At 67.8% G+C, this 14,007-nt stretch overlaps 2 protein-coding genes across 10 annotated transcripts in view; one reads left to right on the plus strand and one right to left on the minus strand.

Annotated features, from left to right (window-relative positions):
- The window catches only part of TBC1D2B (TBC1 domain family member 2B), a 68,174-nt gene extending 63,646 nt beyond the window's left edge, over window positions 1–4,528 (plus strand). For 4 of the 5 annotated variants that reach the window (XM_078449104.2, XM_078449108.2, XM_078449106.2 and 1 more), the window contains one exon: window positions 1,828–4,387. In XM_078449104.2, the coding sequence (XP_078305230.2) occupies window positions 1,828–2,020 (193 nt within the window). In that variant the 3' untranslated portion in view covers window positions 2,021–4,387. Of the gene's footprint in view, window positions 1–1,827; window positions 4,388–4,452 lie in introns of those variants that run through there. The other variant, XM_078449109.2, reaches the window with a different exon arrangement.
- Window positions 4,529–6,519: 1,991 nt separating this feature from the next.
- ADAMTS7 (ADAM metallopeptidase with thrombospondin type 1 motif 7) overlaps window positions 6,520–14,007 on the minus strand; it is a 40,367-nt gene continuing 32,879 nt past the window's right edge. For 3 of the 5 annotated variants that reach the window (XM_078449102.2, XM_078449101.2, XM_078449103.2), the window contains 7 exons: window positions 13,531–13,744; window positions 11,969–13,237; window positions 11,097–11,249; window positions 10,663–10,836; window positions 10,423–10,569; window positions 9,063–9,225; window positions 6,520–6,876 (listed from right to left, as the gene is read on the minus strand). In XM_078449102.2, coding sequence (XP_078305228.2) covers window positions 6,719–6,876; window positions 9,063–9,225; window positions 10,423–10,569; window positions 10,663–10,836; window positions 11,097–11,249; window positions 11,969–13,237; window positions 13,531–13,744 — 2,278 coding nt within the window. In that variant the 3' untranslated portion in view covers window positions 6,520–6,718. Of the gene's footprint in view, window positions 6,877–9,062; window positions 9,226–9,668; window positions 9,680–10,422; window positions 10,570–10,662; window positions 10,837–11,096; window positions 11,250–11,968; window positions 13,238–13,530; window positions 13,745–14,007 lie in introns of those variants that run through there. The other 2 variants (XR_013556493.2, XR_013556494.2) reach the window with 2 other exon arrangements.

Raw genomic sequence — 14,007 nt, forward strand, 5'->3', positions numbered from 1 at the left:
CGGCGCTGGGGGAGCCCGGCCGCAGGAGGGCTCCGGGGCAGGGGCTGGGCCCAGGTCCCGGGGAGGGGACGCTGCGAGCAAAGGGGCTGATGGCTGAGGCCACGCCCGACAGCCCAGAAGGCATCGCGGTTTGTAAGGATTTTCAGGCAGCTTGACGTATCGGCGGTAGTGGCCTCGGTTTCGCCAAATGAAAAGCCAGGGAGCAAAGCCTGAGAGAGAGCAGGCCGAGAGCGTGCGCCACCCTTCCATCAGGTCAGGGTCCCCTAACCTCCCTTCGGGCCCAGGCTGCAGGATGTGCCCCCCCACCCTCCCGGCAGCGCCTCCCGTAGGCTCTGCAGCGCCACCTCGTGAGCGGCCTCGGGCACAGCCGCCCGGCCGTCGGCCTCAGAAACCCCGTCCCCGTGGCTGGGTGGCGACCCGGGTGTTTCACTCGGCTCCCCAGGCTGGCGGGTCCAGGGGAGCAATTGCACATAACCGAGCGGCTCCGTAAGAAAGGAGGGCGCGGGTGCTGCGTCCCGCGTGCTCAGGAGACAGCGGGTCAACGGATTAAACCGGTCTTGAGTCGGGGCCCCTGGGGCCTTCAGCCTGGGCTGACCATGGGATAGCTCTCATCTCCTGACCGGGCCGCAGAGCGGAGTGTTCTGCCCTGCCCGCTGGGCTAACAGGCCCCGGCAGCACGGTCCCACCAGAGGCTCTGTGAAAATAACCTAGTGTTGTTTGCCTCCCATAGAGGGGGCTGGAGGCCGGCTCTCAGGTGCGTGGAGTCTGCGACTCGTGGCTGTAGGAAAAGGAGCTGGTCGTGTGGCCCTGGGTCCCGGGTCTGGGCTCACATTTCCGTTCACAGACCCCTGCGGCCCCGGCCGGCAGAGCCCAGTAGGAGGCACGGCTCTGTGGAGGCCTGTCCTGTTCTCCCACGTGCCCGTGTTCTAGAACAGCCTGGGAAGCTTGGCATTTGAAGGTGGCCTTCCTGACCTTCGACCTCACACAGGGAGTCCTCTGGAGTCCGGCTAAGGAGTAGGTGTTTGGAAATTCAGTAGGGAGAAATGCCAAAGGCTACACCCTCCCTTAACATTACACCTTCTAGAATAAACTTCTATCAAGGCAGCCCACGTGGGTGGATGGTGGCAGGCCACCCGTGGCCGCTGGCTCTGTCCTCACAGCCTCTCCTGGGTCTGGAGGTGCGCCAGGGCCCTGTGGCTGGGAAGACAAGCCCCTGGACTGGACGAATCAGGGGCTGCACCCGGCCCCGGGCCCTGGGGCACCTTCTCATTCTGATCTTACTAAACCACTGGCCAGCAGCTACAGCCCCGTTTCTGTGATTTTAAACCGTTTACTGTAAATCGGTGCCTTGATCCCAGGATAGTAGGAAACCATAGAGTCCACATCTGTCTGCAGACGTGTTCGAGCCTCGTTGTGTGGCTCCTGGGTATCCGCTGCTCCCTGGTCAGGCCCGAGACGGCCCTCCGGGCCATCCTTCTGCTGGTCCCGAAGGCTCGGGCTCGGGCTCAGGCTCGCCGGCCCTGCAGTCACAGGCAAGTGCCGGGCGCCGTCCTTGTGTGCGTGTTGTGGTGGCAGCTCTGGTGACCCCAGACCTCAGGAAGGTCACTAACGTATCCCAGCCTTTCGACGAGGAATCAGAAACCAGAAAGGGAAGGGACGTCACCTGCCCCGCAACACAGCGAGCGCGCGTCTGAGTCCAGGCCGTGGCCCAGGGCCAGCCCCGTGGCCTGTGCGTGAGAAGGGCTGGCCTCCAGGCGATCCACCCGCTGGGGTCCCATCCCGTGTCCTGCCCTGCTGACGCTCCGACCCTGTCCTGTGTCCTTCCAGGAAACTGATCAGTATCTCCTTCGGGGACCTGAACCCGTTCCCCCTGCGCCAGATCCGGAACCGGCGCACCTACCACCTGGAGAAGGTCCGGCTAGAGCTGACGGAGCTGGAGGCCATCCGGGAGGACTTCCTGCGTGAACGGGACGCCAGCCCTGATAAGGGTGAGCTGGTCAGCGATGAGGAGGACACCTGAGTCCCCGTCCCCACCCCCCACGATGCTGCTCTTGCCCTCACAACCAAAGTGTGCCAAAGGGTGACCGCGGAGACGTCTCTGCTCCTTTAAAAGCCCGAATGTAACGCCCGTGGTCTCTGGAGGTCTGCCGGGCAGACCTCCAGGGCCACGCCGCACTTTCTCCTCTCCACTCGCGGTGGGGTTTGTCCCGTTTACGACCGTCTTCCGTGCCGTGGCGCGTGGCTGCGCGCGCCCCCAGGTGAACTGGCTGGATGTTTTCCAGGCCCTCTTTACAGCACGTGTCAGCTGGGTGGGTCATCGGCTCGTGCCCTCGGGACCCCGTCCCGGGCGCCTCCCTGTCTCGCTCCTCCTGCACCCGGTGCAGCCGAGGGCCTCCGCCGGCCGAGCAGCCACACTGTGCTTCGCGCACTCCCGGGCCACAGTGTGGCTGCTCCGGGGGCACGAGGGTAGCGAAGAGGGGCCTTTCCTAGAAAAGCAAGTGCGTCCCACGCTCAGAAGCGGCCTGTAGAAAACCCACACACCTTCCCTGCGGGCAGGCGGCCTTGCCTCAACTCTGGAACGGCCCTGGCCCTTCCGTGCACAGCATTTCAAGCAGCGAAGGGCCTGGCTTTCCGGACAGCCCTCACTCCCTCCTGGGCACCAGCTTGGGCTCGCCTGCCCTCAGCCTGCCCTCTGCCTGGCGCAGATCTCTGTGAGATCCTTCTGTGGAGGGAGCCGTCCCGCAAAGCAGGCCCCGCCCTGGGGCCTCGGTAGAGGGGACAGGGCAGGGCCGTCCGTGGTGCAGGTTCCAGGTGACGGTCGAGGTCTCCTCCACCTGCTGGCGTGGGGGGAGGCAGCTGCCGGGGCTTGGGGCGCCGCTCGGGTCCCCTCCCCAGTGCTGCCCACGGGCATCCGCTCTGGCGGCGTCCTTGCTCATCCCCGAGGCCGTGGGGGTCACGCCGCCCAGGCCGCTCCGGAGACGGAGCGCTAGCTGTTTGAAGCCCCGGAGAGAGGCTTTGCCCAAGGAAGCGGACTTCTGCCTTATCACAGCGAGGACCGTCCCTGACGCGGACGTGTGACACCGTTTCCTGGCACAGTATTGCTCAAATAGGGAAGAAATGACTTCAAGTGGGATTTTTACACTACCTGGAGAAGCTGGAAACAGCCCTTAGTTGATGTGTTCGATGCGGCCTGAGTGCTGAACCGATGGAATTTGAAGCGCTTTTTTCCCAAGTAGGGATGTCCCGTCGCCAGCGTTGAGCAGGGTCCAAGCCGGGTCCGCATTTCCGTCCGTAGGTTGGTTGACTTGATTTTCGGGTATCAGACACGTTGCACCATTGTTCGTTTCCTGGGAGCGGCTGGTGGCGTCCTCACTGCCGTTCGCGGACCCCCTGCCCTGGCCCCCACGCAGCTGCCGGCCTGGGGACAGCGGTGAGGATGTGCGGCCGGATCAGACCGTACTTTCCGGATCGATTTCCCGGAGGTGACGGTGCCGCTGGTTTTGTCCGTCTTGCCCCAGAAAGATGCATCTTAAAAACGTGGGTCGGGCCCAGGTTCCCGCTGTATGTGGCTGGAGTCGTGGTTTCAGGGAGCGGCTGGCCGGGCTGTGCTGCTGCCTCCAGGCAGTCGTCCGAGGCCGGAAGTTGGTGCGAAAGCCGAGGGGTCGGGGGAACGGGCCAGGGGTGCTGGCCTCCGGGTGTCCGGACGGGACAGGATGGGGCCGTCGCTCCAGAACCACAGGGCCCGGAACGGCCGCCTCTCCTGCCCCCTCCACCGGGCGGGCAGCGTCCCGATGGGGCAGCCTCAGCACCGGCCCAGGGCCCCTGCAGGCTGGGTCTCGTGGCGACGCTTCTTGCCCAAACGTGTGTACCGTGGCCAAGGGGATTCCCTCAACGTGTTGGGGGGGGGTACCTGCCAGCTTGCACGTGGATGTGTTTTTGTTTCATGGGTTGAACACGTTAATACTTTTGTATATTTTTTCACTACAGTTTATATTTTTATAGACTTTGTATCGAGGTTTTTCTAGATGACGTACGTCTATTTTATGTAACGAGTCTTGTGTACGGCTCCCTGTATTTGTGTATAAACCTGAGCACGACGTGGCTCCCCACTCCCGGGCCCCGGGCATCCCGCCTCTGGCTCATGCTGGGGCCGCTTCCCCGGGTAGCACCTCCCTGGTCACTTGCGGCCACGCGGACAGCTGTCCAGCACCCGCTGGGGCTGGACGGAGACTGGATTCTCCTCCATTGTATCAATATAGGAAATATTCTAGGCAGATAGCCAGCGCGTTTTCCTTTTTGAAGCTAAACGTGTGTATTGCACAAATCCCCACCCTTGGCTTTGTGCCGCGTGGTCTTCCCCGGGTGCCCTGGGCGGCGGCCAGCCTGGGGAGGGGGGGGGGGGGTGCCGGCAGGGGGGCTGCTGGCAGGTGACTTTCCTTCATGTCTCTGCAGCTTCTGTGTTCGTCTTCCAGTTAAACTTTGGAACGGTCCTACTAAAAAGCCAAATAAACTACTAATTTGTATAACATTGTGGTTTGAAATGTGGTTATAATCGCTTGTGATGGGGCTCACCCCAGGGCTTAGGGGGGACAGGGGCCTCCCCGACCTGCCAGCAGGGTGTTTAGGTCCGTGCCCTTGGTTTGCTCTTTCGGGGTGTGTGGGACGAGACGCCTCGCCTCGGTCAGCGCTGCAGCCCCGGCAGCCGAGGCCGAGCTGGCAGATGGGGGGCCTCGGCCGGGAGCCGCCCTGTGTCTGGAGCAGCCCCCCGGGTCACAGCTGTGCCGTGCCCCGCCTGAGTCATGGGTTGTTTGCCTCTCGTCTGGGCTGACCGCTCGGCTGCCACCGGGGACACCATCCCCCTCAGCCCCCATCATCGGAAAAACACACCACAATGATTAAGACCAAATGTCTTTCCACGGTGTGGGGGAGGGGGCTCCAGGGAGGGTTCCCGGACAGAGCAGACGAGGGCCCGCTGAGAGTCTCCAGGTCAGACTCTGTGAGGCTGGGGGTTCCTGCGGCCACAGCAGCGGGAGCGGAGCCGGCACTGGGACCCCCGGGCCGTGCCCTCTGGCTCTCGCCCCTGCTCGGTGTGGGTCAGGCGCCCGTACGGAGGCCGTCACAGAGCGTGGGTCCCCAGAGCTGCTGCAAACACAGGAAGGAAGCCTGCTGCCCCTCCCCCAGCGCAGGATCCTGGGACTCTCTCAAGCCCCCGTGACTCGCTTTCCTGAAGTGACCTCAGAGTGACTAGCTCTGCCAAAGCCGTCTTCCTGCTGGGGGCAGCCCAGAGCTCAGGTGGAAGGGGGCTTGGGCCAGACCCACGCAGAGCGGGCGGGGCTCTGCAGCCGGCGGCGAAGGGGTGTTACCGGAAGGGTGCTGTGTGCGGAGAACGGGAAGCCGGGGAGTGGCTGGGCACCTCTCCCTCCGTGCCTTCCACGTAGGGACCGCCCCGTGACAGACGCCTGCTGGTGGCTTCAGCCTCTGATGCACAAGTGGCCGCGTGGCCCTCGCTACCGCAGCCTAAGGACCGCCGTGAACGGCACATGCCGTGGAACTGAATGTGGTGTCCCCCGGTGTGTACGGGGCAGGGGGCCGGGGCCTCTCTCAGCCTCGGTGTCCCCCACGTGAAGAAGGGGTCTACGCTCTCCAGGAGTAGGGCTTGTGAGCACCGTGTAAGAGGGTCAAGTTCAAGACTCATAGCCAGAGGTAAGGGTTGGAGCCTACCCAGGCCACTTCCTGGAGGAGCAGCTGGGCCGCCCCCCCGCCCCCAGCCGCCTCATTCCTGGTTCGAGCCCAGAATACTCCCCAGAGCACCCGGTGCCCACCTGCCATCTGCTGTTCACGCCTGCCTCCGTGGACCTAGGTCTGTCCGGCAAGAAGGGGGCTCTGGTGGGCAGGTGTTAGGTCACGGGTCAGCGTCACAGGAGCCCAGCAGCTGGGGTTGGCGGGGCAGGAACCCCCCCCCCCCCCAAATCTGTCTCTGAACATGGAGATGTGGGAAAGGGACAAGCGGGGACCAGGAAGGATGTGGCCGCCTATCTGCTCCTACCTGCACCCCGTCTCTCCCCCTGGTGCAGGTAACAGCCGAAGTGGCGAGGGCCAGGAACCAGACAGGGCGTCCCGGACCCCATCGCCATCATCCAGGAACCAGACAGGGTGTCCCGGACCCCATCGCGATCATCCCAGGGGACAGCCCCTGCTGGAGACCAGAGGGCCTTACTGCTCGAGGGAGGGTGTGACCCATTCACTGTGAAACACAGGTCTCTCCTGGAGTGGAGACATGGGGGGTGGGCGAGCGACTTGAAGGGGCAGAAAGAGCGTGGCCCAGGACCCCCGCCCACCCCCGCCTTTGCCAAGCTGTACTCCTGCCAGAAGACCTCCCAAGGAGGCCTCCCAAGGAGGCCACCAAGCACCTCTTCTAGGGGTTCCCCGAGGAGCACGTGAAGGGCGGTGAGTCAGGAGGATAGAGACCAGGGGGTCTGACCTGAAATTCTCCCAATCCAAGAGGAAGTCACGCCGTGCTCGAAACCATAGTGCTCATTTATGTATAACAATAATAACGTTCTGCAGACTGTTAAAAAAATACCTTTCCTGGGGTGAGAGATCCCTAGCCCGCCATCAGCGGGCCGGGTTAGCACCTTTGGGGTGCAGCCCGCACTGGGGCATGAGGTCCGTGCGTCTGGGACGGTCTGTTCGTGCAGCCTGGCCTGGCTGGAGTGGGTCAGCGGCGGGCGACACGCTGATGGCCGCGGGAGGGGACCCCGTGGCCCGGTAGGGGGCAGGAGCGGCAGCACTGGGTGCGGACGGCAGGCAGCTGGCAGCGGCCCAGCAGGCGGAGGGTCTCACAGAAGCCGAAGGACAGGCGATCCCGCTCACAGCCTGGGGTGGGGTGGGGTGGGGTGGGGTGGGGTGGGGTCCTCAGGAGGAGCCACACCTGCTCCCTTCCCTCCTCCACCTGGGATGTCCCCAGGATCAGGGTGGCCAGGAGCCTCAGGGGCTTGGCGGCCACCCCCAAGGGCTTGAGCCCTCTGGGCCCGGAGGTGCCAGTCCCCAGTTGTCGCTGTGGCCCCATCCCACCTGCCCGCCCTCAGGTTTCCAGAAGAAAGGCCCCGAGATGCCACCCGTGACCATCTCAAAGGCTCCTGAGAAGGCAAAGAGCCTGCTGCCCCTCCCCATCCCTGGCGTGACCTGGGCCACACAGCCTCCCGAGGAGGGACGGAGGGACGGAGGGAGGAGGCAGACCGGGGCCTGGCTGGCCCTCCCGCCCTGTGCTTATCGGAGCTATTTCGGGAAGCGGTTTGCTTCCAGCCCTCCCGGCCTCGCCCCCGCTGCCACTGACGTCCCCCAGCTGCCCGGCTCAGTGCCACAGACGCCCGGGTGCGGGAGGAGCAAGAAGGCAGCCACGCCGCGGGCCTGGGACATCCCCTGGGCCACACAGAGGGCCCCTGCGGCAGGCTGGCTCCTCCGCCCCCGCTCCTGGCCGCGGGTCTGAGCTACGGCATCTGTGGACCTGCATCCTGTTCCCGCTGTGTGACCTCAAGCGAGCTTCCTCACTCCTGGGGGGGCAGTTCCCTTCTCTGCCAACAACCCCCACCTCCACAGACAGGCGGATGTGGGCCACGCTATGTCAGCTGCCTCACCACGGTGACCGCACGCCCTGGAGTTTCCAGGCTTTCTGAATGTCTTGCCTCGCCACCCCACAAACCGTCACAACATCCTGGGGCTCCAGGATCTCGGTGTCCAAGTAACCCCAGCTGGCCTCCACCCTCAACTACTCACTCGGTCAGGAAACACCTAGCCCCCCTCCCCCCATCGCCTCCTCGCAGCCCGCCCCCTGGCCCCCGGGACACCTGGCCAGCTTGGCTGTAGGCCCCAAAGGCCTCTGTTCCTACCCTCTCCCCCAGCTGGCCCTCTCCTCCAGACAGCACGGCTGCCCAAGTGCCCCTGGCACTGAGCCCAAGCGTGAAGGGCAGGAAGGAGCCGGGGCCCGGGCTGCGTGCGGCAGGGGCCGTGAGCTGCTGCTGAGCAGATGCTGGGGGTCGGGGCGGGTGGCGTCTCCGCTGGGCCTTGAGGCTGGGATTTGAGGAGGCCAGACCACCCCTCGCAGCGGCCTGGGCGGAACCGCCCAAGGAGGCAGCCGGGGTGGGGGGCACAGCCCGGAGGCCCTGAATGCCAGCCTGAGCACCGCACACTGTCCTATGTCCCGGGGGTGGGGGGGTGGGGGGGTGGGGAGGGGCGGGCAGCTGACGGGCACAGAAGCGGCTGGGCTCTCCTCCTGACCCCCCGGCTGCAGTGGCGGCAGCGGCTGACGGGGACCGGGCAGCAGAGGGAGAGGGCCACCCTCCCTGAGCACCTCCTGGGCCCTCCCCCGCCCGGGACCTGGCTTCTGCTCTACCCACCCCGTCCCCGAGCACGGGGGCCCTCGGCCCCTCTATGCGCCGGGAAGTGGGGCCCGAGGCCGCACAGCTGGTGAGGAGCCCGGTCTCCCGTGCTCGGCACGGCTCGGGCCGCCGGGGCCGCCGGAAGGCGGCTATGCGCCCGCGTGTGTGCAGAGCCACCTCTGGCCGGGCCCTCCTCCAGCAGGACGCAGCTGGCCAGGAAGCAGCCAGCAGGACCCTGGAAGGGAGGCGGCTGTGTGTGGCTGCACCGCCCGCCCCCCTCCAGCCCGGAGCGGGGGTGGGGTGGGGCGGGGGGCTCAGCCAGAGCCGGGGCTCCACAGTCCCGGGGACGTCCCTGGCCTCACTCGGCAGGTGACCGAGACCCAGAGGAAGGAGGAGCTTGCTCCAGGCCACAAGGCAACCTGGGGGCCAGGTCGGCCACCGCCCCTCTTCCTGTGCCAGAGGGAGCCGCCCGCGGGGTGCGGTGGGCCGGACCCCCTTGCCTCCGCCCCTGGCCTTGCCCCGGCTCCTGCCTGGTAACCCGCGGCCTCACCGTTCTCAGCCAGCCAGTGCCGTGGGGGCGGCAGCTGGACGGAGGGTCCCGTCTCCCTCGTGCCCCGTCGCGCCCCCCCCCCCCCCGCCCCGCCCCGCCCCACCCCGGCACAGCCACCACAAGGAAGCACTCACGTGGAGCCTCGCCGAGCTCACAGTCTTGGGTGCCGCACGGCCGGGAGCTCTCGGGCCAGGCCTCGTGGCCACACTGGTCACTGTCCTCCTCGGGCAGCCCAGTCTGGGTGTTGACACACCTGACCAGGCGTCTCTGCACACCGCCACCGCAGGGGGCCGAGCACTGTGGGGGGAGGAGGGGGCAGGGGTGAGGGGCTGAGCACTGTGGGGGGAGGAGGGGGCAGGGGTGAGGGGTCAAGCACTTTGTGGGGGGACAGAGGTGAGGGGGTGAGCACTGTGGGGAGGGCAGAGGTGAGGGGGTGAGCACTGTGGGGGGGGGCAGAGGTGAGGGGGTGAGCACTGTGGGGGGGGCAGAGGTGAGGGGGTGAGCACTGGGGGGGGGCAGAGGTGAGGGGGTGAACACTGGGGGGGCAGAGGTGAGGGGGTGAGCGCTATGGGGGGGCAGAGGTGAAGGGGTGAGCGCTGTGGGGGGGCAGAGGTGAGGGGGTGAGCACTGTGGGGGGGCAGAGGTGAGGGGGTGAGCACTGGGGGGGGCAGAGGTGAGGGGGTGAGCGCTGTGGGGGGGCAGAGGTGAGGGGGTGAGCACTGTGCGGGGGGCAGGGGTGAGGGGCCGAGCACTGTGGGGGGGGGGGGGGCGTCGCCTGGGGCCAGTCCCTGCACCTGACAGCACCCTCCCCTGCCTCCTCAGAGCCCACCTGGCATTCACCTGCAGGAGGTACACCTGCGTGGAGGCCCAGGAGGCCCGAGACAGGGACAGGGACAGGGACAGGGCCTGGAGGACCCACCACGGCCCCGGGGCAGCGCGGTGGGGAGGCAGAAAGTTTCTCAAGGGAGCCCTCCGTCCGGAGTCAGGCTTTATTCTGATCCGTTAGGGTCCGAGGTGGTAAAAAACCCTCCAAACAGGTTTCACCTCTGACACTTGGTGCCAGGCCCTGGGCTGAGGGCCTCATCGTGTTAACCTTCACCCCCCGCTGTCGAAGACGAAGGAACAGCGGCCCAGCAAGGCAGAGCCACCGGCCCAGAGTCACTGGGCGGCCGGAGGTGCTGGAACCCCCGAGCCTGGGGGCCCCCCGCTGGCCCCTCCTCCACCCCGGCTGCCGCCTAGGCCTCCGCTCGGGTCCCTGAAGATTCACGGCTTCCGTTCCTGCCCCCCTGCGTCGGGTGCTCCCCTCGGGCCTCACCCCCAGAGTCCTCCGCGCCAGAGAACCCGCCCGGTCCTCTTCCTCTGTCCCCAGCAGCAGGGTGGGGACCTTGTGTGGCCACCGCCCGCGTCTGCGGTGAGCAGAATGGACGCCTAGGGCGGAGGACCAAGCGGTGGCTGCCGGGCACCTGTCCCGCCCCTCCTCTGCGGGCGGCTCACCTGGCCCCAGGGCCCCACCACCCACTTGGTACAGGGCTGGGTGTTGCAGGACCGCGTGCTGTTGGGTCTCAGGGCCTCCTCGCAGAGGCCCGGCTCCGGGCAGGTCACCAGACGCCGCTGCTCGCCACCGCCACAAGCCTCCGAGCACTAGGAGGGCGCGACGGCAGGGAACGGGCTGAGGGCGCTTCTAGGGGCCGAGGCCACCCCCACCCCTGCCCCGCCCCGGCCCCCAGGCCTCACCTCTCTCCAGGAAGAGACGTACCAGCTGAGGCAGGGCTGGGCGCCGCAGGGACGGCGCGCCGGTGGCATGGCCGGCCCCGGCTGGCAGTGGAAGGGCCGCAGAGGCCGGAGGTCCTGCGTGTCCACGCACTGCACGTCCCGCGTCGAGGACCCTCCGCCACAGCTGCGGGAGCACTGCGGGCCGAGCAGCACGGGTGAGCGTACCCCACGCACGAGCGCGCGCGGCCTGCGGGACCCCATCCTCCGCCCGGCCCCGGGGCGGGTGGACAGGGCGCAACGTAGAGCGGGTGACGACGAGGTCCCGAGGGTGACGGCAGCTACGGGAGGGGGGGGGGGGGGCTGGGGCAGGTCGCAGGGAACCGAGCAGGGACCAGGCAGGGGACCGGATGAGCACACGATGGCAGCCGGGCGCCTCCCACCCCAGGCCCGCGAACCTTACTCCAGTTGCCCGCGTGCCAGGCGGCACACGGCCTCAGGTGGCAGTGGCGGGCAGGCTGGGGCCGGCCCTCGGGGGCACAGTCGTCCTCCCGGCCCGAACTGCAGCGCACAGGCCTCCACACGGCACCCAGGCCGCAGGTGGTGGAGCACTGGGGACCAGGGCACGGGCCATGAGGGCGGGCAGATCCCCAGCCAGGGGCTGCCCATCCAGGTGGGGGGTGGGGACCCTGGTGGAGCCAGGGCCTCAGCCTCCCCCTCTGCAGAGGGGGCTCTCCACCCACCTCCCAAGACGACTGTGCGTGAGGACCAGAAATCACAAGCCACTGTCTGTGCCCGCAGGGGACACAAGAGGTGACCCAGCCATCGTGACCAGGCTCACTGCTCCCCGAAGTCACAGAGGAAGGGAGTCTGGATTCCCGTCTCTGCCTGTCCCTCCCCACCCAGGACGAGGAGTCTGAACAGAGTTGCACAGTGACACCGTGGGGGCACCTGCCAGCTTCTTCCTGTCGAGTTCAGACCCTCGCCGGCCTGAGCGGGGAGGGGCCGCTGGGGGCAGGGGGCTATGGCCGCCCCGTCCAGGGAGCTTGCCAGCCGGGTGTGAGGGACGCTGCCCCCGTCTGTGCTACCTGCCCTCCCGGCGGACCCCTGTGCCACTGGGGGCCTCCGGGGACTCCAGGGATGGGCGCCTCCCTGGACACCTCACCACTCAGACAAGAAACGGGCCTGATAGGGTGGACTGCCCCCAGGGGCACACGGAGAATGTGACCTAGGGCAACATTTCCCTCCCCCCCCCCCCCCCCCCCCCCGGCACCGGCAGGGTTCGGTCCCCGGGTCCCAGAGGAGGAGACAGAGGTGGTGAGGCCCCTACCTCACTCCAGTTGCCCACTTCCCAGCTGGCATTCCCAGCAGGGGGCAGGCGCACGGCCAGGCTGGGGTCTGGCTGGGCCTCAGGGGCGACGCTGCCATTGGCCGAGCCGTCCTGAGCTGGTGTGACCACCACGGAACCGGGGGACTCGGGGCCCACAAGTCCTGGGCCCGGGGCCGGCAGGAGGAAGGCTCCTGGTGCTGCCGGGGTCCGAGGGGTGGGAGGCCCCGGCTCCGGGGTGCTGTCCCCGTCCCGGGTCTCCGGCTGAGCAACCGGCGGAGGAGGAGGAGGGGCAGGAGCCCCCCCCGTGCTGGGCCACAGCTCACTGTCCGCAGGCCCCAGGCCACCGTTCAGAGTTGGCTCCCAGGCCACAGTCCCAGCCGTCCACAGCGATCCTGCGTCGGGACTGGGGGAGGAATGGCTGGGGCCCGTGGCAGGTGAGGCGGGTGGGGTGGGGGGGGGCCCTGGGGGGGGGCCGGTACCCTCCTCCTCAGACAGCTCGTTGGTCCTCTCCCACCACGGAGGGGACGTCCAGCTCTGGCTGTCTTCCCCTCCCAGGACCCCGTTTTGGCTCCCAGGGACGGCCGGTTTCTCCGTGCCACCGGCTAGAGTGGGGGGCCGGGGCAAGCTGGGGAGCCCAGAGTCTGGGGCCTCAACAGGGGTGTCTTCCTCAGGCAAGAAATTGACCAGGGGGTCCCCGGGGGTCTGCTCTGAGGGTGGGGGCGGGGAGAGGCCAGCCTGGCCGGGCCAAGGGGCAGGCGACCCGCCTCCTGGCGTCCCAGGAAGCTCTGAGGCCAGCAGGGGGGAGGCTGTGGGGGGCTCAGTGGGACTGCTCTGGGGCGGGGGCGTCCGGTCCCCCGCACCTGCCAGGTCTGGGGCGGGGTCCTCCAAGGGCCCGTAAGAGAGGTCCTCGTGGAAGTTAATGAAATTGTAGTCGTAGTAGAAATCGTCAACGAACACGGGCCCCGGCGGGCCCAGCCCAGGGTGCTCCTCGATGGCGTTGCCCACGCCGGTCGGCTCAGGTGACGAGGGGGGCGGGGGGCGTGGGGCCAGGCGCGGGGGGATGAAGTCGATCTCGTTGAGGAACTCGTGGCTGGAGGAGGAGCCGCTGCCCGAGCCTTCGGGGCCCAGCACGTCCAGGGTCCGCGGACAGGGCGGCAGAGAGCAGGTAGCCTTGCCGGCCGGCCGCCACGCCTCATCACAGGGGATGCCGGTGTCGTTGGTGCAGAGGACGCTCCGGAGCCGGGCGCCGTCCCCACACGTAGCCGAGCACTGGAGAGGAGGCCGGAGAGAGGGGCTCGGGCCAGGGGAGGTCAGGGGCCAGGGGAGGTCAGGGCCCGGGGCGCCCTGCCTGCTGGCCGAGGGCAGAGCGGGAGGCCTCGGCCAGCCGTCTCTGGGCCTGTCCAGCCCCAGACCGTGGCGTGCGGTGGTGGCTCTCCAGTGCAGCCTAGTCCCCGAGGCTTCGGGGGACACCCCCACCGCCCTCCCACCGTGGGGCCCACCAGGAAGGGCCCCCTGAAGACCGATGGTGGAGCTGGGGGCGGGCCCCGCATCCTGACACTCACCTGAGACCAGTTCCCCACGGCCCAGGTGGCAGGGCAGGGCACCTCACGGTTACAAGGACTTTCGGCAGGGGGCCGGGGGAGGTGCTCACAGGCAGGCGGCTGCAGAGCCCTCTGCTCATCCGGCCCCACACCGCGGATGCAGAGCACAGAGCGGCGGGAGAGCCCCGCAGACCCGCAGGAGTGGGAACACGCCTGCCACTCCCCTGCCCACCACCTGCGAGGCACACGGGCCACATCAGCGGAGCCTGGCCGCGCTCCCAGGCACTGGGGGTGCAGGCGGGGTGGGGTGGGGCGGGGCCCAGGGACAATCTCCCAGGCACTCGGGGTGCAGGCAGGTCGGGTCAGGACGCAGGAGACAATCTCCCAGGCACTCGGGGCGCAGGCGGGTCGGGTCAGGGCCCAGGGGACAATCTCCCAGGCACTCAAGGTGCAGGTGGGTCAGGACGCAGGGGACGATCTCCCAGGCACTCGGGGCGC

This window comes from Panthera onca, chromosome B3 (assembly GCF_046562875.1).
Source record: "Panthera onca isolate mPanOnc1 chromosome B3, mPanOnc1 haplotype 2, whole genome shotgun sequence".
NCBI classification, from domain to species: Eukaryota; Metazoa; Chordata; class Mammalia; order Carnivora; family Felidae; genus Panthera; species Panthera onca.